Source organism: Zootoca vivipara, chromosome 7 (assembly GCF_965207765.1).
Source record: "Zootoca vivipara chromosome 7, rZooViv2.hap1.1, whole genome shotgun sequence".
Classification (NCBI taxonomy): Eukaryota; Metazoa; Chordata; class Lepidosauria; order Squamata; family Lacertidae; genus Zootoca; species Zootoca vivipara.
The window spans coordinates 63,354,094-63,381,470 of record NC_142590.1 but is presented as its reverse complement, the minus strand read 5'-3'; the positions used below and the strand labels follow the sequence as shown (position 1 = coordinate 63,381,470).

General features: G+C 44.5%; 1 protein-coding gene across 1 annotated transcript; it reads left to right on the top strand.

Moving 5' to 3' along the window:
• The first annotated feature begins 294 nt into the window (after window positions 1-294).
• LAD1 (ladinin 1) lies at window positions 295-26,034 on the top strand. The gene is made up of 10 exons (XM_035122237.3): window positions 295-829; window positions 14,292-14,435; window positions 15,805-16,387; window positions 17,351-17,500; window positions 17,805-17,848; window positions 19,208-19,280; window positions 21,513-21,647; window positions 22,471-22,560; window positions 23,071-23,164; window positions 24,709-26,034. Exons 1-9 carry the CDS (start codon window positions 792-794, stop codon window positions 23,134-23,136), a joined length of 1,323 nt encoding a protein of 440 aa, XP_034978128.2. The 5' UTR covers window positions 295-791; the 3' UTR covers window positions 23,137-23,164; window positions 24,709-26,034.
• The last annotated feature ends 1,343 nt before the right edge of the window (window positions 26,035-27,377 follow it).

Genomic DNA, 27,377 nt, shown 5'->3' with positions numbered 1-27,377 from the left:
CATTTCTCGTTTTTTTAAAAAAAGGACATGGTGACCATGGGTGTAACCAGGATTTTGTTGGAGGGGGCAGGCTTTTGTTAAGGGGGGGGGGGAAACCTCAGATTTGTATTGATTTTGGGGGGTGAGCTGTCCCCCGCTATGCCCATGAAAGTGACCAAGTTGCAAGTTAGCCCTCTAAGCATCTGGGTGCCTCTGATCCTCTGATTCAGTGGGACACGGATGACTTGATGGAGTGTTTTTCCTCCACCCTCTCTCTCTCTCTCCTTTTTCCACCTCCCCTGCCTGCACAGCCGTGGAGAAACCGGAGGCAGAGTCGGAGAGGCAGGAAAAACTGGTTCTGAGCAGGGAGTTGCCCCCGAAAACCCAGGGCGCCTTGGCCCTAGCGTGGAGCTGAATTCAAACTCTTCCCCAGCCCGGGCAACCAAAGAATGGCTGCCTTTGTGCGCAGGCTGGGTCACGTCCCACCCTCGCAGGGTGCCTTTTGCAAGGTGCTGCTAATAGACAAATTACAGCTCCCAGCCTGTCAAGGTAGATAACAGCACCATGTGATGCAGGCGGCCCGGCAGTCGACGGGTGGCACCGCAGGGGAAAGGTGCGCAGCGCAGCGCGGAGGAGGCAGGAAGGGGACGGGCGAGCGCAGCGGGACTCTCCGCCTCGTGAGAACCGGGGTGCTCTTCTTCCCGGAGGATCTCGCTCCTGCCTTGATGCCCAGGGAAGTTTTGCAAGCGCCTGGGAAAGAATAAGAAGCGAGCAGCCACCGCCACTGGCCAAGCCCAGCGGAGGTGATCAGCATGGCTTTTAGCAGAAAGAACTGGTCTGCGCTTTCCAGGTGGGTGTTGCTTTCTCCTTGAGCCGGAATCCCCCCGGTTTGGGAAAGGAAGGAAGGAGGGGTCTTGGACAGCCAGAGAGGAGGAGGAGGGGCAGGGGGCAGGGGGCAGGCAGAGTTTCTTTGGGATCCTGCCAGGGAGAGGGCAGCGGGGAAATCCTCTGGGCTGCAAGGATTCCAAGGGAAGAAGAGCAAAACTTGCGCATGGATGTCCTCAGAGGCGGATGGTCCCTTGGCGCAGGTTAGAATTAGTTGATTAGTAGCCTCTTTAATATACAAAAGGAGCTTCACATTTTCTCTTCTCCGGAGGCCAGTGTGGGGTGGAAACTTACGCTTCTTGGGGCGGACTCGCATCTCTGCCCGGGCTCACAGGGCTTGGTGGTTTCGCTACACGCGATTGCTGGATTGGCCGCGGATTGTGGGAACTGACTCCACGGCGAAGTTGGGTTAGGGTGGAAGCGGGACTGCACATTCGGAGTTGGTTAATCGCTTAGAATCCAACCATTAGGTGAAGGGATTTTAAACATGTTGGTTGACTAAAAAGATGCCCCCTGCCAGATTATGATGATGATGGACTCCTGTATTATTATAATTCTCCAGATCGCGAGTAGCATTTTAACGAAGCATTCTCTCCTGTGCGTGAGGAAGTGGTGTTACCCTTTCTAGGTTGATGCCTGCTGAGAAAGACAAAATAGCTCAGCTGGTTAGAGCATGGTGCTGATTATGCCAAGGTTGCAGGTTCGATCCTGATAAGGGACACCTGCATATAGGATTGGACACTAGATGATCCTCAGGGTCCCTTCCAACTCTACAGTTCTATGATTCTATGAAAGTGTGCCTTTCTCCCTTTAGAACTTTTCACCACCCACCCATCACATGCTATAGCACAGAGATTTAAATGATTGATTGCCTAAAACTCATGCAATGAATGGACTAATGTTTCATTATTCGGGTGACTGTCCCAGTTTGAAATGAGGAGAGCACGAAAGCTGTATCTGTATCATCTCTGAACTTGATGTTGCAGCTATCAGGTAGTGAGCATGCATATGTCACCCCAGTCCTCAGTGGTTCCTTGAATGTGTAAACTGACTCCACTAAAAAAAACCCAATTGTCTTGATCTGATGCGCTATAGTGGTTCTGTCTAATAGCTGGGATAGTTCATTCACACATTCAACCTATGACTTCATATTACAGTGGTCAAGTGATAATCATAGTTGTGTGAACCAGAACCAGATTTTATGTAGGGCTGCACAGCCATTCCAAGCTGTGACACATTATTCAGGGTCACAATTCAACTTTCACCACAAGTTGGCCAAAGGAAGCAGGATACAACCCAACCGGTATGTCCAAGCATTACTTGAAATGCAGAGGATGAACCTCTTAGATTTATTGGTGCTGCTCTTTGGGGTGGCAAAATAATATGGGCCAGCTCCACTCTTTCTCCCATTTTACAGCAGAGACTATGGGATAGCAACCTGCCCAGGGCCACTTAAGGGGAGCTTCTTCCTGTCTCTTGTCTTCAGCATTTAACTTCCAAGCTGGAAGTTTGAGTGAAGACCCTCCCCTCCCCAGCTCCACTCCAATAAAATATAATGTGGCATCATGGGCAGCCCTTTGCCAACATCACGTTGTGGATCGTTCCGGCAACACATCACATTTGAGCTGAGCTTTTGCCTTTTCTCTGCTGTGATGATCAAAGGAGCAGATCTAGTTCCCAAGGAAAGTACCTTGCAGCACACACCTAGTGAGCTAATAATCAAAGTACGTAAGATTTGATTCCTGGGCTAAGTCCAGCAATTGGCTTCGTTGGCTTTTGCACTGGGGCAGAGGAACTCCCAAGAACCACCCTCAGAGAAAAGTACAACCAAACTAAACAAAAGCTGTTTTTGAAAGCTGCAGACCCATTGATTGCGAGTTTTTAAGTCAGTTGGCAACCTGATCTAACTGATCAATTGATCATAATAGTTCAGTGGCAGCTGGAGATTATTTGGGGGAGGTTAATGATTCCCCCTGACTGAATACTACAAGGGGGAGAAATTTGCTTCAGTTTGTGATTTAAAATGAACTTACCTAATTTTCACTTTCCAAAACAATGTGTGAACTGAACATAGTGATCTTTCAAAATTCACACATCTCTGAATTTAGCAATGTAGTTGTCTGTCCAAGTTATGTGTACAAAAATTACAAGGGTAAAGTGTGCATAAAAGTGCAAATATTCTTGAAAATTAAAAAAATGCTTTATTTTAGGTAAAGTTGCTTTGCAAAAGTGAGTATATTAGGCAAAACGGCATACAAAAATGTGTGTATCAGGAGAAATTCACGCTAAGATACTCTTGAGTTTTCATGAGGACTTGACAAACTGATGTGGAAATTGGAGAACTGTGTGTAAGGTTGGGAAAATGAGAAACGGAAAGAAATTGAAATTGACAGATTCATCCATTCCCAACTGCAAGGCTTCCTGCACTCTTTGGGAAATCATTTTGCTTTCTGAATGAATACACACACACACACACACACACACACACACACACACACACATTTGGCTCCAGCTCTGAACTGGCTTTTAGTCTTGGAAGGGCTTTGCCCCAAAAGGTGGCACAGAAATATTTCAAATACATATAGACAGACAAACTGATATGGGCTAAAGTTGGGCCATGATTAGACCATGGTCCCGTTTTGAACCTCTAGCCTTTCTTCTGGGGACTGCCACAAGAGCCCTCTGAATCAGACCAAAGGTCCAACTTGTCAAAGACTAGCCAATGTGGAGCCCTCCAAAGGTTGCTGGACTCCAACTCCCATCAGTCCCAGTCAGCCAGCATGGTCAGGGATGAAGGGAGCTGTAGTCCAATGGTCACCAGAGCATGAGACTATTAATCTTGGAGACCCACATTGGGTAGGAGATTCTTGCATTGCAGGGGGTTGGACTAGATGATGCTCATAATCCATTCTAACTATGCAATGATATGATATGATATATGATATGATATGATATGATATATAATAACATCTGGAAGGCACCATGTTGGCTACGGGTATCTCTGAGCTGCTCTAAATTCCTTTCTCCCAGAACAGCAAGCTAGATGCCACCAAGAAGCCTCCAAACTTCTTGGCAAACAGGCAATAGCCCTCCCCTGTCTGGTGCAGGTTCACATATACTGCAAGACAAGAAAATTTCAGAGTCCTCCACCTGCTCTATAATATTTTTTGGCACTTGGCAATGATTGCTCATCCCAGATACAAACTGTCCACGACAATCTCAGCGGAACTGAACGCCCTTGTCTAAATGGAACACCTATGGTTAAGATCTAATTAAAAATCCATGTTTTTACATTGGTAGTTAAGGAAGTCATTGTTATTCTCCCAATAATTAGAGTGATTAATGTTTCCCAGCCCTATTGAGAATGCATTCATTGGTGTGTCATGAAAAATGGATGATGGCATCATAGCCACATGGATCACGGATCTCCCCAACTAGTTTGCATGGTGTATTTCCCCCTCTTCCTGTGTTATAATCCTCATTCCAGAAGTGCTGCAGGTAGGGAAGGAAACTTAAGGAAGGAAGTGAAAACAACCACCTGATATATTTGGTGTGGGATCTTATGTACGAAACCAGATCATGAATACAGTAGAACCTGTTTTGCTCTGATATCTTAGGAATATGGCATTTGCGCCTCACAGAGATGTGCCTATATATACTGGTGGTGGAGAGAAAGCCTAGAGATATGAAGTGCTGGAGGACATTGTACCTGCTACAGAGGTATCCTCATCTTGGAGGTCTGAGTGTATTATAGCAACTACTTGATAATGACCTGACTCCAGCAGATCCCTGAGGTTGGCACAGATGTGCAACTCTTAGCTCTGGTTTCTAGCATGGAGCCAGGGTGCTTCTGAATGGTAGGGAGAAATTGTTAGCATCCAGTAGCCTTGGTGAGAAAGAGATAACCTGCAGTTGTTGTTCAGACGTTTGGCTTTTTAAAAAAGGGGTGGGAAGAGGTCAAGAGTGAGTTGATGTGTGTTGGCACAAACTGTACATAAGAATCACAAATAGCCAAATTTACGTGGTCTCCATAGACCCACCAGAGAATAATGAGCTGGACATTCCTCAGTGACTACAAAGGAGGCAGGATTCCCATTTGGTGGATGTCTCACTTAAGACAGAAAATGTGGAACAATTACATACGGTAATTTGTGAACAGGCTATTTCCTCTGAATCTGAAGCTTTGATACTTGTTACCGTGTTTGTGACGTTTCCTCTCACAGGCATGTGGTGTTTGAGCATCAAAGAACACAGTTGCATCCCAAAACTTCATTTCCTCTAGTTGAGAGATTGGTTTCATATGGATTATATCATTGAAATTGTGTGGCTCTTATGTGTGCAAAATTCAGCCATTTGAAAATCTCTAATTTAGTTCAGCCTTGTCCTGCCTGGAGCCCTCCAGATGTTGATGGATTCCAAGTCCCATCAGCCCTAGCCAGCATGACTAATGATCAGGGCTGATGAGAGTTGTAGTCAGTTAGGGTTAATTTAATAAGAACTGGCAGAATACACCTGAAGTTTCTAGTTCCATTCATTAGCAAGGATTTAGGCACTTCGCCATTGAAGTGGATGGACTTGCAGTGTTTAATTTCGACTGAATTCTGCCCAATGTTATTAAAATATATTCAAAATTTCCCCCTTTAAGTATTTGTGCACACTAAGTTTACAGGTGATAATCACAGGTCTTGAGCATACCTATGTATGATGAAGTGATTTGGAAGGAGGTCCAGTGATTATTTCTCCCTAATTCTAGTCTGATGGAAGTGAGAGCATTTGTCATGTCCTTACTATTCATCCATCACATCTCTGATTATGGCACAATACGACAACCTAAATTAAGAGTCGGGATTCATGTGACAATGTTAAGGGTGTTATCTGCTCATCTGTCTGCCCCAAAATTCTAGCTTCCCCAGAGTTCCACACCTTCTTGTTCCTTGTTGCTGGTGAGATGCCAAGGAGTGATGTAACGTCAAGCCTGGCGGAATTTCAACTAAGTGATGACCTAGACTACCCCCATCTTTTGGGAGTTTCACATGTAATCACAACATTTGTATTATCTACACATAGGGCAGGGCAACCTGATGGGTGGGATGAGTTAGAACCCCGTGTATATTGCCCAAGTGAGTAGACTAGATGCTATCAACAACATGAGCTGAGGATGGGATAGAAATAACACAGAAAGAGAGGCAGTGTGTTGGACTAAGACCTGGGAGGCTGGGGTCCTAGTCCCCATTCAGTCATGAAGCTCACATGTGACCTTGGGCCAGTCACTGCCTCTCAGCCTAACCTACCTCACACGGTTGTTGTTAAGATATCTGGGGAGAGGGGAGAACCATGTATGTCCCCTTGAGTTCCTTGGAGGAAAGGTGGGATATAAACGTATTAAATAAATCAGAGAATTATAGAGTTGTAAGGGACCCTGAGGGCCATCCTAGTCCAACTTCCTGCAATGCAGGAATAGAAATAAATTTTCCTGTGCAGTGATCAAAGTTATTGGTGTTGTTTAAGTGTTAGTTTTGTTTTCAACAATGCAAACATAACAAGGGCAAAGGGGGTGGGTACAAGGAGAACAGGTTATAGCTCACAAAGAAAAAAATGGAGAAGGAGAATTTAAGTGCTGTCAAGATGATGAGTGTTTAAGGAGGGCAGCTACATGTGTATGCAGCTGTCAACTTGTGCTGCTCGGGTGTCAAATAAGTGTCTGTGTAATGATCCTGGCTGAACTCCTATAAAATGAAAACTGGCGCTTCCAGAAGATTGCGTGACCCCAAACTTGAACCGACAAAAGAAAAATGACAAAACTGGCAAAGGTGGAACCTGAGTGCAAAAGTAGCAGTGGCTTCAGTGGGACAGGCACAATAATTTCAACAAGAACAACTTGAAACTAAGACAGGGTGTTTGAGGGAAGACCACAGGAGAAATCTCAAACCCTGCTGCTGTGTTATATAAAGGACACCTTGGGCACTAGGTGGTCTGTATGTAACTGGGCGGGGGGGGGGAGGCGGGGGCAGTGTCTTCTCAGCTTCCTTCCTTTTATGTTTGTGATAAAGGAAAGGAAGAGCTGTGCATTGTCTGGCTTCAAAACAGGAAGGAGAAAAGATACTTTGGAAGACTTAAGTCCTGTTCCTGGAGTGGTGAATATGTGCCTGATTTCCTGTTGCATCTTACTTTCTTTTGGTATCTTGTTTTGGCAATGGTTGCAAACACATTTTCGACAGGAAAGCCCTTCCTTAGCTCTTCAGTTCTTAGGAATGCATTCCAATTGCTCGATCTCTCACAGCCAATTCTGAGTTTCCTGTCCAGCATTGCTTACATCTTCTGATTTATTAACAAACACATCTGTGAACCAGTCAAATGCTTAATATAAATCTAGGGGTTTCCCATGTCCCTTAACACATATTTTCCTGCTCAATAGAAGGCAGAGTTTTAATTTATGTTTTTGAAAGGTAAAACATTTTTTCGACATTTCTTGAATTCTGGCACGCAGGAAATAGTGCCTGCCCCATTCAAAAATGTGCCTGTTCATATGAAGGTCTGAGAAGAACCTCTGCACATGCACCAGCTGTTTATGTGCCTATTTCAGAGTTCTGACTGAGCTGAGATCATACACATGTATGGTTTATATGTGAGTGGGTTTTATTCAGATATTGGCAGGAGCCAATGTGTGAGAATCAATTGTGTGGCTGGTTAGGTGATTTGAAACTAGGGATAGCCAATGTGGTGTGCTCCACATATTTGTTGGACTCCCATCAACCCAAGCCAGTATGGGCAATAGCCAGGAATTATGGGAGTTGTAGTCCAGCAGCAACTGGAAGAGACCACATTGGTTATCCCTATTCTGGGCTTTGGAATGAAAGGTTTTACAGGGTCCCTTCCCTTTAGATGGTAATGTCTATTACTTCACCTATTTCAAAATGCACTGATACCACTGTCATTCCTGCTGAGTGGGGCCAAGGACTTCTTCCCCAAAGTCCTACCTTAGTGAGAGTTAGTATCATGAAGTAGGGAACTGAATTTGATTTAAGATTCTACTTTTGCCAGACTGTCACTCTACCTTGGCCAAGTCACTTGTCTCAACTGCAGTTCCCCTTGGGACAAAAAGGATTCAGCTAATGAGCCCTACAAGTGGAAGTACTAGCACTATGGGGCTTTCTCCCATTTCATTCAATGCCCCCTTAGTGCTATGTTGCATTCCTTCCAATGGCTGTAGGGTGGAATTTAATGTAGCATCAGGTAGGATGTGCATGACCGGAATGAGGTCACTCATATAACAGGACTTCCCCCTGCATGTCCTCTCCATCCCTAAACATGTTCTGGGTTTCCTCTAACCCTGCAGAGCAGATTTAGGGTGCCCAGGGGGAACCAAGGTGGGAAGTTTCAGTTGCATGAGTGAAGGCTCATTCAACAACTTAGTTGAAACTGGTCTATTGTTTCTAGATTGTTGCCTGAGCTAGCACAATAAAGATAGCAAAGGGAATTTGCTTTTTTGAAGTGTTTTATGATAAGTGGCAATATTTCAATCTTTTATTTTTTAATATTATATTAATTGTATATCATTTTTCAGTAAACAAAGTCCTTTTCTTCACTTTTAAAAATATGAAGTTAAATAAGAGCTTTCATTGATATAACTATCCATTTATATATCTGAGCAATAATTTTTTTAGGTAGTTATGGCTAGGAAATTGTGGCTTAGAGTTCCCATTTCTCTCCCCCCCCCCCGCCATTAGATTTAGAGGCACTATAACTGAATACACACTGCAAAGAGAACCAGGTTATTCAGGTCTATCCAGACCAACTACATCTTCTTCTTTTTTGATAGTTTCGTCAATCACTGTGATATAGTATATCTTGATTTCAGCAAAGCATTTGGCAAGGACTACGATGATATCCTTGTTGATGTGATAGTGAAATGTGGACTGGGCAATACTTAGGTTAGAGCTTCCTATTATTAAGCTCAACACACCATCTGCTGCAAGAGTTCCAAAATCTGCGCGCACGTCCACTGGCTGGGACTGTTGCTCTAGTGAGAAGCCTAGAAGCAACGGGTGAAAATAGCAAGGCTATAGATTTTGGCAAAATGTTAGGAAAAACTTTGGAAGAGGTTTGATTGGAAAAATGCCATCGCTGTGGCAGCCCTCTCCAAGTGGAGCTCCCATCCTTGCATTTGCTTTTAATTTTTCTTTCCCCATTTCTGCCCAAAAAGTTACATCACTATCCACTGCACCTTCACAGCAGCACTTCTGCAGAACTGTAGGCTGGGAATTAAGGATGAGAGGTGATTATTTGCCTGAGGCCACCAGTGAGACCATGGCTCAATATGTCTTTGATCTTTGGACCACACAGGATTATGATACTCCTAATGATGTAACAGTTTGTTTATAATATTACACATTCCCCATATGCAGTTTAATTTGGCAAATTTGCCTTGGCAACAATATGGGCTAGACATTCTCATAGGTTTATTCCTTGGTAAACAAATACCTGTATAATTTGTAATAATACCGGGAGAGCTGTGAATTGTTCTCTTAGTGAGCAAATGACTTGCATATTAAGACAGCAAGATCAGAATCTACTAGGAACCTGTCCTGCACAAACCTCATTGAAATGAATTATTATTGGTGGATTGGGACCGAAGCAGCAAAGACCTGTGCATTGCTGAGGTCATGATCAGATATACAGATATAAACCTCTGGAGAGTGAATATGCTGCAAAAACACTTGTGGAGTGGTTTTGCAATGTTTTTAAAATCATTAGCAAAGGTTTCCTAATCATCAGGCAGTTATGCAAAGAGAAATAGGAAAACCTCTGCTGGATTTGATAAAAAGTGAGGTTTTATGGAACATTTTCACTTTCCCAAAGTACACCTGTGGTGAACAGAAAACAAAATTGCTCTTCAGATGTTGAGTTTGGACATGTGAGGGCAAAAGAATGCAAAAGGACAGGAGTACATGGATCAGCTCTGCTCCCAACCTCACTGGGCATCTCTCCCCCCACCCCCAATCACTGACCTTAGTGTGTTTAGCACCAAGCCCCAAACAGTTTTATTGCTGTTATTACCTGATGGACCTGACAAGTATCCTAATGAGCTGAGATTAGCGCAATTTCCCGCGAGGAAGTTTATAAGCTCTTTCAGGGAAACATGCTTGCAAACCATCTTCTTTCTTTCTTTCTTTCTTTCTTTCTTTCTTTCTTTCTTTCTTTCTTTCTTTCTTTCTTTCTTTCTTTCTTTTTGAAGGTGAAACTATTCATAAAAAACACCCCTAGCTGCCATGTTGTAGGGAGGGTGAGAGGTGGGTGCCCAGCCCACAGTGACTGAAAGCCAGTGCAGGTATCATAGTGTGCACAGTTTTTGTTACTTCAGCCATTATATCTCAAGGAGAAGAGCAGTCTGCTGCTGCCTTCTGTGATGTGCAGCCCTAGATGACTGTTGGTGGTGGCCCAGAAGCAGCCTGCCTGGCCCGAGTTTGCAGACCTCCAAGCCAATCTGGCCTTGTCTGAGCTGTGCCATGTTGCCTTGCCAGGCAGAGTAGCCGGGCAAAAAAGCATCATTGTGGAAGAGGACACAAAAATATGCATAAAGTTTGCATGTGCTGATTTGCAAGTGTGGATGCAAACATAGAAACAATGACTTACAAACTATGAAATAGACCTCATCCTAGTGGAGAAGACACCTCATCTGTCTTGCCATGGCAAAAGAAAAAAGCTAATAATAATAATAATAATAATAATAATAATAATAATAATAATTGCAAACCACCTTCTGACCTTATGAAGTTTGAGAGTGGAGGGGGCATGTCAATAAAGCTGAGGGTATGGCAGATGCTTGCACCCCATCTCTCCACACACCTTTGCCTTCACATCTCCGGGCTAAACACCTGAAGTTGGCTTCATTGTCATTGCAAAAGAACGTTTTCCCATGTTGTCATTCTTGTGGATGGGGCTCAGAAGCCTTTGATGGAGGATGCTGATGAACCGCATTGTTATAGTGGAATGTGTCTGCCAGCCAACTTTCAGGTTTGCCTATGGCAGAACTGCAGCAGAGCCGACTGCAGACAAAAACCCTCCTCTGGCTGGGTTCCCCCATGGTCCCAGCAGAGCAGAAACTGTTGCTGAACTGTCAGTGTATGGAACGGATGTAGTACTAATGTGCTATCTGTTTCAGCATGTATTCCTCATTCAGAATCGATGAACGTGTTGGTAACATAAACAATTTACTATGTACAGCGATCTGGCAAACCTTTCCTACATGGGCCTATGGCAGGATTTCTTACTGAGTGCTGGACTGTGCTTAAGGCAGGTGCCTCCAGAAAGTATGGTCTTTGACTCCCCTAAGGCCACCCCAGCATGACCAGGGATGATGCGAGAAGCAGTCCAGCAACACTTAGCTTAAAGGAACAGTACAGTAGTACCTTGGTTGTCGAACGGCTTAGGCTCCCGAACGTCGAAAACCCGAAGTGAGTATTCCGGTTTTCAAACGTTTTTTGGAAGCTGAACATCTGATGTGGCTTCCAATTGAGTGCAGGAAGCTCCTACAGCCAGCTGGAAGCTGCACTTTGGTTTTCGAACAGTTCCGGGAGTCAAAGGGACTCCCGGAACGGATTAAGTTCGACAACCAAGGTATGACTGCACACAGTTAATTCACTTCTTCCTCCTCTTCTTATTCTTCCTCAAAAAAAACAAAAAAAAAACCCCAGATTGTAGAAGAGGGTGGGGCTCTCTTGTTATGATCTAAGAACAACAGAAGGGAAGGGTCTATGAGTCATGAATGGCACAGAAGTCGATGTGTACTCCAAGCAGATTGCTGCCATTTCTGGTTTCATTACTGGCTGCAGGCAGGCAGCTTGCTGCTCCAATAGGTTTTTAAAAGTTCAGTGCAAAGGTTTAAACACACTTCTTTTTCTTTCCTCTTTGTCCCCCTCGCTCATTCCCCACTTCCCCATTTGCATGGCCCTCTCACAAGAGTGGAAAACAACACAGCGTAACTTTTTATTGAAAGTGAAAAAATGCAGTGGAATCCATGGCACAATAATGATTAACCAGCATCCTGTGATAGCAGGAGTGGCAGCTTTCCTGAATGCCAGGGGGCTGGGTATGCCAGGGCCACAGTCTGTAGCCGGAGCCGTTTCAGTCGCAGGAGTTTCAGCAATGCCTACGTAGTACCCAAACAAGTTGAAATCTTGGGTGCTCTCACACAGAGATCTGTGCTCATGAAGCCTACATGCAACCTGCTCTGATACATCTACCTCTCCACAGCTGTCTGGAGAGAAACCTGGTGCCACATCATATCACAGTTTCCATGGGACTGGTTTTCCACCCCCACCCCCACCCAGTTGTGTGTTAAGGCACAAAGAAGGAGAGCAAGAAATGTTCACCGATGCATGCCCCCCCACCCCATTGTAGCAGCTCTGTAGGAACACCCCATTTTTGCAGAGAGTCTTGGTGAAAAGGGGGCAGTCAGGGGCTGGATTAGTATATCCTGCCCCTGTGGAGCATGCTGCCCAAGACAGGTTGCCTCACTGCTAGGGCAGAAAGCTATTTCAGGGAATGCAGGGCAGACCACATTTCTAGCCACTTTCCTCCCCATAGAATTTGCTGCCTGAGGCAGCTGCCTCACTCTGCCTCATGGTAGGTCTGGCCCTGTCTCCATGTAACCACACCATCTCAGAATGCATATAAAGTATGTGGTACAGCAAAGACAGCCATGTTTCATGTGTGTGTTTGTGTGTGTCATGTGAAATTTTAAAACCAATCTTGAGTAAGAAAAGATATATATATATATATATATAATATCATTTCCTCAGCTACATTTATTTAATATATATTTTAAACTGCCTTTCAAGGTAAAAGGCCATCTCAGAAAAATAAAACAATTAAAAGACATTGAGCACAACTAATTAAAACAGCAGCATTAAAAAGGTTCAGAAAATAAAATTAAAAATTCCGCAACAGTTGCATTTATTTAATTATTATCATTACAGTGGTACCTCTACTTACGAATAACTCTACTTACGAATGTTTCTACTTACGAACGGAGCTCCGTCCGCCATCTTGGATGCGGTTTAGATAGGATTTTTTCTACTTACGAATTTTTAGATAGGGCTGCTTCTACTTACGATTTTTTTCTCCCAATGCATTCCTATGGGATTCGACTTGCGATTTTTTTCGACTTACGAATGTGCGTTCGGAACGCATTAAATTTGTAAGTAGAGGTACCACTGTATTTAAATTTGTATCCCACCCTCTCAGGGCAGTACACAGGATAGTTAAATGTAGATTGGGTAATACAGGCCTTTAGGCCTGATCAGGGAGGGAGTCAAATACACTTCAAGGGCTAGAGTCACCCCAAAAAAGGCCCTGTATCTCATGTACAACAAACTGATGGAACTTTTTGGCAGGTCCACAGAGATGTAAAGTGGCTTTTCCAATAACCTGCTTCTGTACCATTTAAGGCTTCAAATGCAACAACCAGCAGTTTAAATTGGGCCCAGAAATGCACTGTGCAAACAGATCAGGATGAATGTGCAATGAAAAGCTTGTCTGAAAGAAACCTAGGAGACAGTTCTGCAAAGGCAGAATAAAAGCAAAACTCTCAGAAGCCAGAAGAAATAACGAAGTCATCGTCAGAGTGCCATTGGTCAAATGCTGCACTACAAAACTTAGTCTTAAGAGAAGGCCTAGGATGAGCCAGGTGGTGCTCCCCAGGAAGGACATTCCAGAACGGTGATGCCATAGCCGAGAAAGCTCTTCCCTGTATACACAGCTACAGTAGCTCTGGTGGTAAGGTGAGGGACACAGAGAAGGGCCTCCAATGTTGATCTAAGTGCTGAGGTGTTTGGAGACTATGGGCATTACAGTGGTACCTCGGTTTGCGACCTCAATTCGTTCCACGGAGGCGGTCGCTCGCCAAAGCGGTCGCTCCCCGAAGGCATGCTTCTGTGCATGCACAAAGCGCTGATAGAGCGCTTCTGCACACGCATGCGCTGCGCAGATTTTGTCTGTGCATCCGACGCCGCGGAACCCGGATGTAAACACTTCCAGGTCTGCGGCGAAGCAGTTGCTCGCCGAGGTAGGCGTAAACCGAGGTTTGACTGTATCCAGATAACTCAGAGGTGCCCAAACTTTTTTCAAAGAGGGCCAGATTTGATGAAGTGAACATGCTTGAGGGCGAACCAAAGTTGTTGAGCTTTTTTAGGATTGAAGTTGCTGAGCTTTACCCCAAAGTTGTTGAAGCTTTTTTTTTTTAAGGGTTGCTGAGCAACATATACTGCCACAGGGGCCGGATTAAATCGATTGGCGGTCCAAATTAGGATCACCAAACGGACTTTGGACATGCCTGATCTAACTCAATTCATCAGTGCAAGGATTTCTGAGTCAGCAGCAGCTGAATAATGCTTGTTTCTCTCTCCCCTCCATGCTTTCCCTTCCAGCCTGGCCCAACAATGGAGTACTGAGGATGAGGAAGAGCAGGAGAGGGAGCGTAGGCGGCGACACAGGCAGCTGAGCTCTACCACCGAAGTGAAGGAGGAGACTTCCAAGACAGTACAGAATGCAAGCAGCCGAACACCAAATAGGTGTGTGTTTGTTGGGAAGGGAGAAACAGAGCTCTCAAGGCTCTAGTGGCTGTTGCTTGGTTCTGCAGGGTAGGGAAAATGTGCAAGGTGTGAAGGGAAAGTTTGGTGAATGGTCACAGAAATCAGACAGCGAGAAATATTCAAACATACATGCTTTACAGGCCTTCAAAGTAGTCCCCCCCAATATAATGTACCATTGATGACGTTTGTAGAACTGGATAAGTCCTCTTTTCGTACTGCTTTCACTTTTCCCGTCACAGCAGCTTGGACATGTGAAATGTTGTAAAATCTGTGCCCTTTCAGTGCAGATTTCAGTTTTGGAAAAAGAAAGAAATCCAGTGGGGCCAGATCAGCAGAATATGGAGGGTGGGACAAGTCAGTAACCTCAGCAATGATTTCACCCAGAACATGCAATTTTTTCGCCATCATTCGGATGGACAAACGCTGATCCCGCATCAATAACTCATGAACTCTGTCAACATTTGCCACCTTTCTGCTCACCAACAGTCTGCCAGACCGAGGGTCATCTTTGATGGTTTGCTGCCTGTCAGGGGTTCTTGTGACTACTCCAGACTAACGATGCTCCCCATGCTTGTCTTTAAACAGTATTTTATTGGTGCACTCTATTTACAGTGAGACAGGTGTGGAAAACATGTCTGCTCATTCTGATGCAGAATCCGGCACTGCCCCCCCCCCCGTGACTTCCTCCAACAAAAGAGTCTTGGGACAGTAAACCTCCTCCCCCTTTTTCTCCTGCGTAATTACGGAACCGGAGGAAAGGATCTACGCTCCATGCTTTCCTTCTCCCCCCTTTCCCCCTCTATTGCCTCCCTCCTGTGTAGCCAGGGCTCTCCCATGCTGCCAGAGCCCCGGTACTCTCCCTCCACTTCCTGACAGGCTTCCTCAGCGTCTTCGCTTTCATCACTGCTTGGGGAGGAGCTACTTCTGATGCACGGGGGAGGTTCTCTATACTGTCTCCCCCTTACACTGCCCTTCACGGAAACGCTTAAACCACTGTCTTTTGAGTTACAGCTTCATCTCCATACACAATTGTGAGCATTTCGTGGGTCTCCAATGACAAATGTATGTTCAAATATTTCTTGCTGTCAGATTTCTGTGACCATTCACTGAACTTTCCAGTCACACCTTGTACACGGTTGTGCAGAGGTTGAAACAACTTCTGACTGTGGGGCCTGAACCAAATTCCACTGATTTCCAAGCCTGGTGAAGTCTTTTGGTTTACTTTACATTAGTTTGGGTTTGGGGAAGGCGAGGAAGAACGGGATCAGGGAGCTCTTGCGGGCACCATTGGCCACCCATAACTCCAAAGGGAACTTTTGAGAGCTTCCTTTCTCTTTTTTCATTGTAGGTTCCGGGGCTCCTTGGAAGTAAAGCCCTCCAGGCAGGAGAACTCAAAGCCGGCAAAGGAGAGGACACTGGAAGAGGTAATAAATAAGCCAGATGACAGAGTAAGGAGGAGAGTGGAGATGTTCAATAATGTGAAGCAGGAGAAAAAGGAAACAGTGCCTGCCAGGAAATGGAAAGAGGAAGCTGCTGAAAAGAAAGCTAAGCCTTCCTCAGGGCCACCCCAGGAGAAGAAAGAACCCATGATGGAAAAATGTGAAAGCCTGGCTCAGCAAAAGGAGCCCGACAAAGAAAATCATCAAAATCTGAGTGAGGAAAAGAAGGTGAGAAGCTCAGATAAACAGGATGACTTAGATGAGGATCCCAAGAAGGACCCCAAAATGGACGAGGATTCAGTCTTCAGTGAGGAGCAGAAGGCACTGAAGGAGCACAAGTCTCAGCTACCAGCCACAGTCCAGAATGAGGTGGCCACACAGCAGCCTCTGCGAGCTTCTTGGGAGCGTAGGAGCATCAGCCGGCTAGAAGTGAAGATTAACCCCAGGGTCAGGAGCTTCACAGAAGCGGCTCCAGCTGCCTCTGGGCCACAGGTACTCAGTCTTGGAATTTTAGAGGGAAGAAATGGAAGCCAAAGGGCTGGAAGGGAAAGGCAGGAGATGTGCATTGGTTATCAGTGCAAGTCAGAGGTAGAATGAACTGCAGCCTCCGCAGTTGCCAGCTTCATTCAGCACTGGGATTCAGAAGCCTGGATAGCTCAGCTGGTTAGAGCACAGTGCTGGTAACACCAGGCTTCAGGTTTGATTGGGGGCTAGAAGATACAAAAGTGGAAAGGAACAGAAGTGGATCGTGGGTAATATAGTTTCCATGTCATAATCGTCATCTTTCCCATCCACCAATTAGAAGCATTTTTTAAGTCACCAAGAAACCCCATCCATGGGATGGTTTCATATTCCTGCATTGCAGGGGTTTGGACTAGATGATCCTCAGGGTCCCTTCCAACTCTGATTCTATGAAAAATAAGGAGTAAATAAACTGAAAGGAAGGAACTCTGATGGAGTGGAAGAATGGGACATTTTTCGCCGTTGTGGGCTAGGTAAATTGAGGATGGGACTTCAGGTTGTTCATCTGTGGAAGTCAATCTTACATTATTTTATTTGTTCATATATACACATAAATGCGTAGACCAACATTCAGGCAAAAAACAACAACATGCCTCCCAAAACACTGATTAACTTTTAATTATCCACATAAAAATAAAATATCAAAGCTATATTAAAATTTATCATCAACTTCCCCTAAGCCTGTCTTAAAAGACAGCATAAACAATAATGTCTACTTCACCAGCTCCCAAATGACACAGTCAACCAATAAGTCTTCAAGTCTTGTTATAAAAATGGAAGGATGGCATTTGCTGGATCTCACGCCTAACCAAATTCCATAATTGAGGGGCCACTTTAGAGAAGACCCTGTTCTGTGTCCCTGCCATTATCGTATCAGCCCAGACTTTTCTCTCAACCCACCCTATGGTTTCTTGATTCATGTTTGTTTTCCAGGCAGCAGAAAGAAGTAGGCTCAAAATAGAAGAAGCTGCAAGCTCTCCCTCTGGTCAGGATGGATCTGAAGCTCCCGTACTAACCTCTCAACCTCTGATTACCTACAGTAGTTCATTCAAACGAGTCAGCCCAAGGACAATCTCATTCCGGGTAAGCAGTCATGATCACAGCAGGAAAATATCCCTCCTTTGAAAAGGACAAGTGACCACTTTGTGCATTATTCAGATAAATGGGACTCTATACACAGAAGGGACAGCAGGGGATATGTGGCCAGCCCACTCCCTATGTTCTTTGGCTAATTCAATTGCTTGGAGTCATCTTGCTTGGTTGATCATGTCCAGCCTTAACCGTCCACATTGGAAGGGTATCTTCTTGGCAGGTTTAGTCTAGCAGTTCAATTTCTTCCATTGTGGCAAAGACCACCATTTCTCACCACCAATTCTTGTGTCTCTAGGTTGTCCCCAGGAAAGACAAACAAGATGATACATTAAGCCGAAGGTAAGTGGGCTCAGCTAATTCTTTAGATTTGTCAAGGGCACTTAGGGCTTGCGAGCTTTTGTTAGATTTCTTTCTTGTGGACATTTGAAATATTTTTTGAATTTTTTTGAGTCCTGCGTAGAAAACATTAGACCGGGGCGCTGGAGGGTAGAATACTTTTCTAGCTGTAAAAGGCTGCATGTACACGGTATACCTGGAGCAAATTTAAAGCACATGACTTCCTCAAAAGAATCTTGGGAGCCATAGTTTGTTAAGGGTGCTGGGAATTGTAGCTCTGTGACATGGAAATTGTAGTTCCCATGAGCCTTTGGGGAGGTCATGTGCTTTGAATATCTGGGGTGGTATTCAACTAAGTTATACACAGAGTAGACCCATTAAAAGCAATGGACTCAACTTAGTCACGTTCACTCATTTTGATAGGTCTACTCTGAATATAACTTAAAGACCATTCACAGTGCGTACATAGCTCAAATCCTTGAGTATGAAGTCATTGCACTTCCTGTATCCATAAGTGTTTCTTGCCATAAAAGAGACAAAAGTAAAAAAAAAAATTAACATAAGTATTGCAGCATTTTTTTAAATATTTTTTTTTAAAGAGAGATGAGTGAGCCATCAAATTCCATTGGTAGCAGAAAGCTTGTCATATTTTTGTATCTCACCCTTCTGTGGCTTCTTGATTTGTGGACCTACCAACCGAATTCTTTGCTACACATTCTTTCAGTTGCATAAATCCACTGCTACCGTAAGTGCAGGAAGATCTATTTTTAAAAGCTGCATTTCTCACTGTAAAATCAGTTGTACGCCAGACATGATCTTGATGTGAATGAACTCTTTGATCAGCAATGGTTAGAATTCACGGTATGAAAATGTTTAAGTTACATTGTTATTTCTTATTCCAACTGGATACTGTATTTAAAAACAGGAGCTGGGAACGGCAATAATGGTTGTTTCTGCTTTCTAGAATAAGGGAGCTTTTTGTAAATATTTTGTTTTTAGTATGAACAGTAGGTAATGTGCTAGCTATGGAGGCTGTGTTTTGGAATTTAAGAAGAAGGGGGAAGATGTCATTGTATTAATTTAGGGAGTGTTAATTTATTGCCCTCATTTTTTAAAAAAATGCCTGATTATTTTTTTTCTTCCCAACGTACATTTCAAATAAAAAAAAGTTCAAGACTTAGTTTTCAGACATTTCAAATTTGCATTAAATTTTAATTTTAGCTTTACAATGGACTCCAGAGCATTGATCCCAACTTATTAGGCTCCAGTGACCTTTCACTTGGGGAATGAAATATCACTGTTCCTTACAGGATCTTGGAAGGTTTTTGTTCATACCCTGTGTTGTTTGCTCTTTTCCACTAGTGCCAGCATGAGGCTCCCAGCAAGCACTGCTAAGCTGGAGGAGAAGCTAGAGAAATATACTTCTGCTGTGCAGGTAAATATTGGAACAAGCAGTGATCATGACCTGTGACAAGGGAGGCTAAACATTTTCAGGCCATGGGCTGCATTGGCTTATTGCTCTGCATTGCTCTGGGGGCAACATGTCAATGTGGCTGTGACCAAAGCTACAAAAGAGCCTCTTGCCACCACTTCTTTATTAATTTCCCATTAATTAATTCATGATTGATTTTACTTGACTCAATAAATATGCCCTGCCCCACTGTCACTCTCACATTCCTTATTAATTTCCACCACCACTGCTTGTTGTTGTTGTTTAGTCATTTAGTCGTGTCCGACTCTTTGTGACCCCATGGACCATAGCACGCCAGGCACTCCTGTCTTCCACTGCCTCCCGCAGTTTGGTCAAACTCATGTTCGTAGCTTCGAGAACACTGTCCAACCATCTCGTCCTCTGTCATCCCCTTCTCCTAGTGCCCTCCATCTTTCCCAGCATCAGGGTCTTTTCCAGGGAGTCTTCTCTTCTCATGAGGTGGCCAAAGTACTGGAACCTCAGCTTCAGGATCTGTCCTTCCAATGAGCACTCAGGGCTGATTTCCTTAAGAATGGATAGGTTTGAGCTTCTTGCAGTCCATGGGACACTGCTTACTGTTTTCTTATTCCTTATGATTTCTTTATTCACAAATTATTTATTTAATCTGCCTCAATAAATACATCCCGCTTGCACATCTTGGAAGTACATTCAGTGATGAGCACAATAGGCTGCACTCACAGAAGTTCCCCGAAACAGGAAAAATCTGCGAAGGGACCAAGGACAGGTTGAGTGAAGGGGGAGAGACAGGGGCTCCTTGGCTGCAAAGGATGGAGGCAGCATGGGAAATGGGTGGCAGGGACATAGCTGCCAAGTTTTCCCTTTTCTCGCAAGGAAGCCTATTCAGCATAATGGAAAATCCCTTAAAAAAAGGGATAACTTGGCAGCTATGGGCAGGGAGAGAGAAAGAAAGAGACTGGCTCAAGGTCATGCAGTGTGCGCCATGGTTGAGTAGGGGTTTGGATTCTGGTCTCTCGGGCCCTAGTACAACACTCTAACCATGACACAACAGTGGCTCTTCAGTGCCATGTCACCCCTGACCATTTGCCATGTTGGTTGGGGGGACTAGTGAGTGATTGGTGCTGTTCAAATGTGGAGGCATTCCTCTTTATTAATATTTCTCAGTACTGTAGAGGTGTAAAAAATCATCCTCCTTATTGCTGGTGAGTGCTTCGTGCAGTGCAAGCGTGGAAAATGTCCCAGTCAGCTTGCATGGCGGGTAGGAAGGTGCCAAAATGTCTTGGGCTAGCCCTGACCGTCACTAATGATTGTTCTGGGGTGCTCAACAGCACCACCTGCTGCTCAGCAATAGATATATATTGTAATAGAATTAGAATTGTCGAGTTGGAAGGGACCCTGAGAGCTATCTGGTCCAACCCCCTGGCAATGCGGGAATCTCAGCTGAAGCATCCATGGCAGATGGCCATCCAACCTCTGCTTAAAAATCTCTAATGAAGGACAATCCAGATGCTCCGCAAAATACCCCGCCCCCTTACTATAGAGTAGTGTGACGGATTGGCATGGTGGGCAAAAGAACTCCAGGGTGCAGAGAGTTAAACCCCAACCTCCCGAATTAACTGCCTCCCATTCCTTTTAAACTCCTGGCAGTCCCGCCCCTCAGGAATGGAATGCGTCATTTATCCAGGAGGTTGGGGTTTAACTCTCTGCACCCTGGAGTTCTTTTGCTCACCATGCCAATCCGTCACAAGTAGCCAAGTTGTTTGGGGACTTGCACCAGAAATTCATATGGAGCATGGGCTGTGGCTTAGGCACCCTGGCCTATGACTTCTTTGTACTATGTGCCCATCCTCTGGATGGGTAATGAGCGTGAGTAATTACTAAGCTCTTGAATGATATGAGAGGGACTCTGGTATGGACATTCAAGGAGCTTTGGCTTGATTTACATCTGAATCAAAAGGCCAAGTAATAAGGGATAATCACATAGGTATCCAAAATGTATCTCTGAGGAAGAGAGGATCATGAATAAAGTTAATAAAAACCAACCCAAGCTTTTTGGGGGGGGGCGGGCGGGGCAGGGAGCAGGGGGGGGGGAAGCAAAAGTATAGCCAGTGAAAGAGAGGAAGATGCTTCTCTGCCAGGCATTGATTAAGTAGAAGAAGAGGTTCTTATTTGAAATTTGAACTTCTCATTTTGGCTGTCTTATCTTCTTGACCCTAGAGAGCAGGGTCAATTAAATTACCTCCATCTACTCGGAGAAATTTCCATCCACCTTCAGAGGGTGTGGCCAGCAAACGCAGCATCTTTGAAGCAACTGTCCCCATCCGGGCTGAGACGATCACCCCTGTGCGGAAGGTAAGGTCTAACTGCAGTCAGGATCATAAAGCTAAAAGGGATTTAGATACCCAGAAAAAGGTGGTGGGGAGTGTTTAACAGGAGGAAGACGGCATCACTAAGCCTACAGCCACACCCGCACCATACATTCAAAGCACTATTATATCACTTTAAGAGTCATGGCTTCTCCTAAATAATCCTGGGAACTGTAGTCTGTTTAGGGAGCTGAGGCTTGTTAGGAGACCCTTAAAAAACTGCAGTTCCCAGGTTCCTTTGGGGAATGCCATGACTCCTAAAGTCGACTAAGACTGTTTTCAATCCATGATGTGAATGTGGCCATGGTGAAAGTTGCCAGTTTAAAGTTTAGACAATCCTGTGATCTGACCTGTAGAAGGACCTGCGATTTGACTACGTATAATGCAGTTGCCTATTTTCCTATGATCCTAATTAATTAGGGCCCCGTCTTTTCATTCATTCATTCATTCATTCATTCAAGTTCTCACATTTCTCCTGCCTTTTCTCTGTCATGGAATCCAAGGCAGCATAGACATGGTTCTTAAACAGTCTCCCATCTAGGTGCAACATAACCCAGACCTGCTTAGCATTTGCAAGGTGTGGCCTCATGTGCTTTCAGACCATACCCTGGGATATGCCATGCAAGTCTCTGTACCATTCACCTCTGTAGCAGGGTCACATGCTCTTTTTGCTCTGCTTGCCCATGCTGGAAACTCTTGTCTGCTCTTCCTGTCATACCACAGCGAGGATGCTCCAACATAGGAAAGGCAGTGATAAGTGACTTTTTTCCACTCTGCAGTTCTGCACTCTCTATTCTTTTGTTATTTAGGAGAGTTTGAAGATCCCTGGAGGAGTCACATCTCGTATCAACCTCTGGATCAGTCGAACTCAGGAGCCCAGCAAGGATGAAGGAACCAAGGCATGATCTGTCTCATGAAAACACTTGGGTTTAACAATCGAGAAGAGGCAAATTTGTTGCGCATAGACCTTCTCAGCTTCAGCCACCAACCTATAAGGAAGGGATGGGGACCCTCTTAGTGCTTATTTGGTTCAGGAAATTGAGTTGCTTTCTTTAGTTTCAAATTTGAGATTGTCAAGGGCTGCTTCCTTAGGATTGGTCAATTCACTAATCTCTTGTGCCATTCCGATCCAAACCCTGCTCTTGTCTGCATTTTGTTATCTCCTACAGGAGATGGAAAATTGTTCAAAGGGCTGCCATAATAACATCACTCTAGAAACAGCACAATGACCATGAATCTACTCCTGGAAAGGAGTGCATGGTGGGTCCATTTTTTCTGGAACCATGTGCATCTGCTTGGAGCTACTCTCTCTTTCCAAGCTCTGTATCCAGCTTAGCTCACCAAATCTTAGGTAGCCACATGTCTCCATGGGGAGTCCTTTGAAGAGCCTGTGACTTGTCTTCCTGCAGGACATTCAGAAAATTGAGAACAGTGCAGAGTGGAGTCAGTTGGAGAGACGGCCTGATAATTCCTGAAGGAAAACCAGTGCAAGGACAAACAGAGGTTAGTCCTGAGGACATGAAATGACTTGATCTGATCCTAATGGGTGTCAAAACCACTTTGATTGCAAAGCAAATTCAGTTGAACTGGGTAGACTTCTTCATGTGGGCAAACGATAATGCAAGTAGCAAGCTCATTTGGAATTTTCCTCCTCTCCCCCTGCATACCCTTGTTTTTTGTTTGTTTGTTTAGTCGTTTAGTCGTGCCCAACTCTTCGTGACTCCATGGACCAGAGCACACCAGGCACTCCTGTCTTCCACTGCCTCCCGCAGCTTGGTCAAACTCATGTTCGTAGCTTCGAGAACACTGTCCAACCATCTCGTCCTCTGTCGTCCCCTTCTCCTTGTGCCCTCAATCTTTCCCAACACCAGGGTCTTTTACAGGGAGTCTTCTCTTCTCATGAGGTGGCCAAAATATTGGAGCCTCAGCTTCAGGCTCTGTCCTTCCAATGAGCACTCAGGGCTGAGTTCCTTCTTGGAGAAGGAACTGGCAAGCCACTCCAGTATCCCTGCCAAGAAAACTCCATGGACAAAGACAACAGGCATACCCTTGAACCCTCTCCAAATCTATGCCAGATCCTAGATGTGCAGCTAATTGTCCTTGCACTTGCAGATCTGTTTGGTGGAATGCTGCCCTTTGGGCTATATTCAACTAACTTTTACTCAGAGTGAACCCATTTAAATGAATGGCCATGACTAACTTAGTTTCATTCAATTCAGTGGGTCTGTTCTGAGTGAAAGCTAGTTGAATACAACCCATTGCTTCCAGGAGCACCAGCACAAAATCCCCCTCATCTTCAGTGTGCTACTGTCATCTTGCTGATAATGGAAATAGCAAGAGTAAGATAAGGTCTGGATGCTTTATGAAGTGATTGTATATGGATCCACTACAAAGCCCACTTTGCCCATTTGGAAGGTTAAGACTGGGGCCATCATGTTAAAGGTTCATAACAAGAGTGGAATAGGATGAGCTGAAATAGCATCTGTCCAATGGAACAGAGCTTGGGTTTCTCAGAGTTATAACTAATGCAAATTTGTAACCCCAAAGAGAGAGACCAGAAATGTGTTCTCAAGATCTTTGGTGATAGGTGGCCCAAATGAGTTAAAATTTGCACAATAGATATATCTTTGGAATGCCAGTGTAATGTAGTGGTTAGAATGTCAGATTAGGACCTAGGAAACCCAGGTTCAACCCCCCCCCTCAGCCATGAAGCTCACTGGATGTCCTTTGACTTACCACTGTCTTACAACCTAACCTACCTTACCTTATTCTTGTGGGGATCAAATGCTGGGGGAGCCATGTGGTCTACCTAGCTCCTTGGAGGAATAGTGAGATATGCATTTAATTAATAATAATTTGGAGGGAATATTTAATGAAATTGTATTCCCCTCTGGATATTTATTGAAGAAGTCTACATGCTAATATTGTAGGATATGTGCAAACTGGTACTCATGGATGCCCAAGGCTTGGATTCAAAGTCCAGTTCACCCTTCTTTCTCCCTTGCAGCAAGCTCTGCACTAGCCTAATCCTTCTTTTTATCTTGCAGGTGTCATTGTACAAGCTGCTCTGGGGACAAGTTCTCTCCATTTAAATCAAGGGCCTGGACCACTTGAAATTACCCTGCATTCCTTGGTTTCAGACTGTTCCACAAGGCCATTTACCTGCCGAAGAGTATCTATCAGTCAAGCTGCCTGTGGTGCCTTTTCATGGATGGGGTTTCTTGGTGACTTAAAAAATGCTTCTAATTGGTGGATGGGAAAGATGGCGATTATGACATGGAAACTATATTACCCACAATCCACTTCTGTTCCTTTCCACTTTTGTATCTTCAAGCCCCCAAATAGCAAAGCCTTAAGTTCGACTAGCAACCTTGAAGGTATGAAATACATGTGGCCCATTCTCTGGATTTTCCTTCAGTTTTGTATCTGCCACAACAGTAGGGTTCACCATGTAACTCATGTACCCTGCAGTGACTGCATACAGTGAGTATATCTACTTGCCACCAGTTACACCACCACATGGCTGGATCTTAAGAACATAAGAGGAGCTCTGCTGGATTAGACTGAAAACCTGTTTGGTCCATCATTCTGTTCTCACACTGGCCAACCAGAAGCCTCTCAGAAGCCCATGAGCAGGAGATGAACTCCTACTTGTATTCCCTAGCAACTGGCATTCAGAGACATTCTGCCTCTGACACTGGAGGTAACATATAGCCATCATGACTGGTGGTGATGACATCACTGGGATGAAAGAGGCCGATTCGAAGGGGGAGAATTTGTGAGAAAACTGCAACTGGTTAGGGCTGTTCTCAATGGAGATTTCTGGTATCTGAGACAGGGTGATGGGCTACCTGTGTGTGGTGGCAGAAGGGTGCAGGATGCCTCAAAATGAGTTTGGGGGGGGGGCTTCTTGCTACAGCAGCCCTGCCAACCCTGTGTAAAGAATTGCTAAAAAGTCATCCTGACAAAATATCAAAAGGTGTACGTGTTATCATGCAGTATGGATATTTTCTTAAAACCAATGGAACAAATCTGTTGTGTCTCAAGGCTCAATGCTTCCAGTTGGACTTAGGGTGAAATCTTGTGCATTGGTACTTAGAAGCAAGCTCCACTGATTTGGGTGGGATTTGCTTCTAGGTAGGTGTGCTTAGGACTGGAGCCTAAGTCATAGCAAACCTTAGCTGGATTGGGGCCATAGGTTCTCGTGTGAACTCTGCCTGTAACAGCTTAAGCCATTGACTTAAAATTCAAACCAGTTTGAGCAGAAGGTTTTTTATTTTTAGTATATTTGACTTATGAACACCTAACTCTAGATTCACTGGTGATTTTGGCTCTTGCTATATTTCATAATAAATTTCACTTTGGTTCCAGTACCTCCTGTCTTTGGCTCTTCTTAAATTGATTCTTGGTTTTGAAGAACTGCACTGGGCTGAAGATCCATTTTGCCTGTTTCCAACAGTGGCTGTCCAGATGTCTCTAAGACAGCCACAAACTGGAGCACCTCCCCACTTCTGTACCCCCAGAATCTAGTGCATTCAGATCTATACTGTTTTTTAAAAACAAAGCTTCTATTTAGCTACCATAGCTAAATCCATGTTTTTGTTTCTGCCACAATTTCTAAGCACAGGTCTATGATTTGTGGGTACAGGTCTGTGCCTTTTGGGGAGGGGGTCCCTGTTCTACCATGTTCCCCAGGAAAACCCTCTGTTTGCCACTGAATTGGAACAAACATCAATTCACAGAAAACTGATTGACACTTGTTCTGATTCAGCGGCAAACAGGATGTTTTCCTGAGGAAAGCAGTGGGCCAAAGAAACAACCTGCTCAGACTTGCGCCTAGAAATTGGGGCACAGATGGAAGTGTGTATGAGCCCTAATAACCCTTGACAGACTCCCCATGTCAGTCTATTTTCTAAGCCTGATTTTAAACCACTCTAAGCAAGTGGCCTACATCCCATCCTGTGGTTCTCAGTGTGGAGGAAATTGTTGTTGTATCAGTCGAAGATATTGGAAAACTCACCTACTGCTAATGGAACAATGTTTGGGATGCAAATGTACATACTTTCTTCTGTGTGCAACTATTGAGTACCTTTGTATATAGTTGGTATGATTGCTTAGGTATTGTTCTGCTATGGCTATGGGGCTCTGGATAATTTTTCCTGTATATTTTCCATGCTGTGATTTGAAGAAATTTCTCATGTCCAAGAGGATCTTGTACATGAAAGAGAACTTTTGTACAAGCCAAACAATCATGACATTTTCTTGATTTCACGGGTTCCACAGTCTATTGACATAAGGACCAAATGAAAGTGTCTTAACCAAGTGAAACAATTTGCCTATCTAGTCTACAACCATTGTCTGTTCTGCAGCATCCCCTGCTAGAGCTACTGGATCTATTTTACGGTGGATGTTGGGGACTGAACTTGGGACAGTCTGCATGTCAAGCATGTGCTTCACTACTAAGCGATGGTCTCTCCCCTAAGGATCATCACAGTTGGTTATGATCGGTATACAGCAGCTGCAGCAAAACAACAAACAAAACAAAACAAACAAACAACCCAAACCCTCAACAGAATGCAGTCTGTGGCAAATCAATCATGTGAAGCTCACACCATGCACTGAAAGTCTACATGACGAGCTGATATTCCCTGCTGCATCTGCCCACCCGCTGAGTCATCCTGGGAATAGACATTTGGAGAAGGTGCTTCAAGGGGCC

Coding starts and splice junctions, on each gene's coding strand:
- LAD1 (XM_035122237.3), top strand. CDS start 792: ATGGCTTTTAGCAGAAAGAACTGGTCTGCGCTTTCCAG. Junction 17,849..19,207: donor GATGATACATTAAGCCGAAG/GTAAGTGGGCTC, acceptor CTTTTCCACTAG/TGCCAGCATGAGGCTCCCAG. Junction 21,648..22,470: donor CGATCACCCCTGTGCGGAAG/GTAAGGTCTAAC, acceptor TTTGTTATTTAG/GAGAGTTTGAAGATCCCTGG.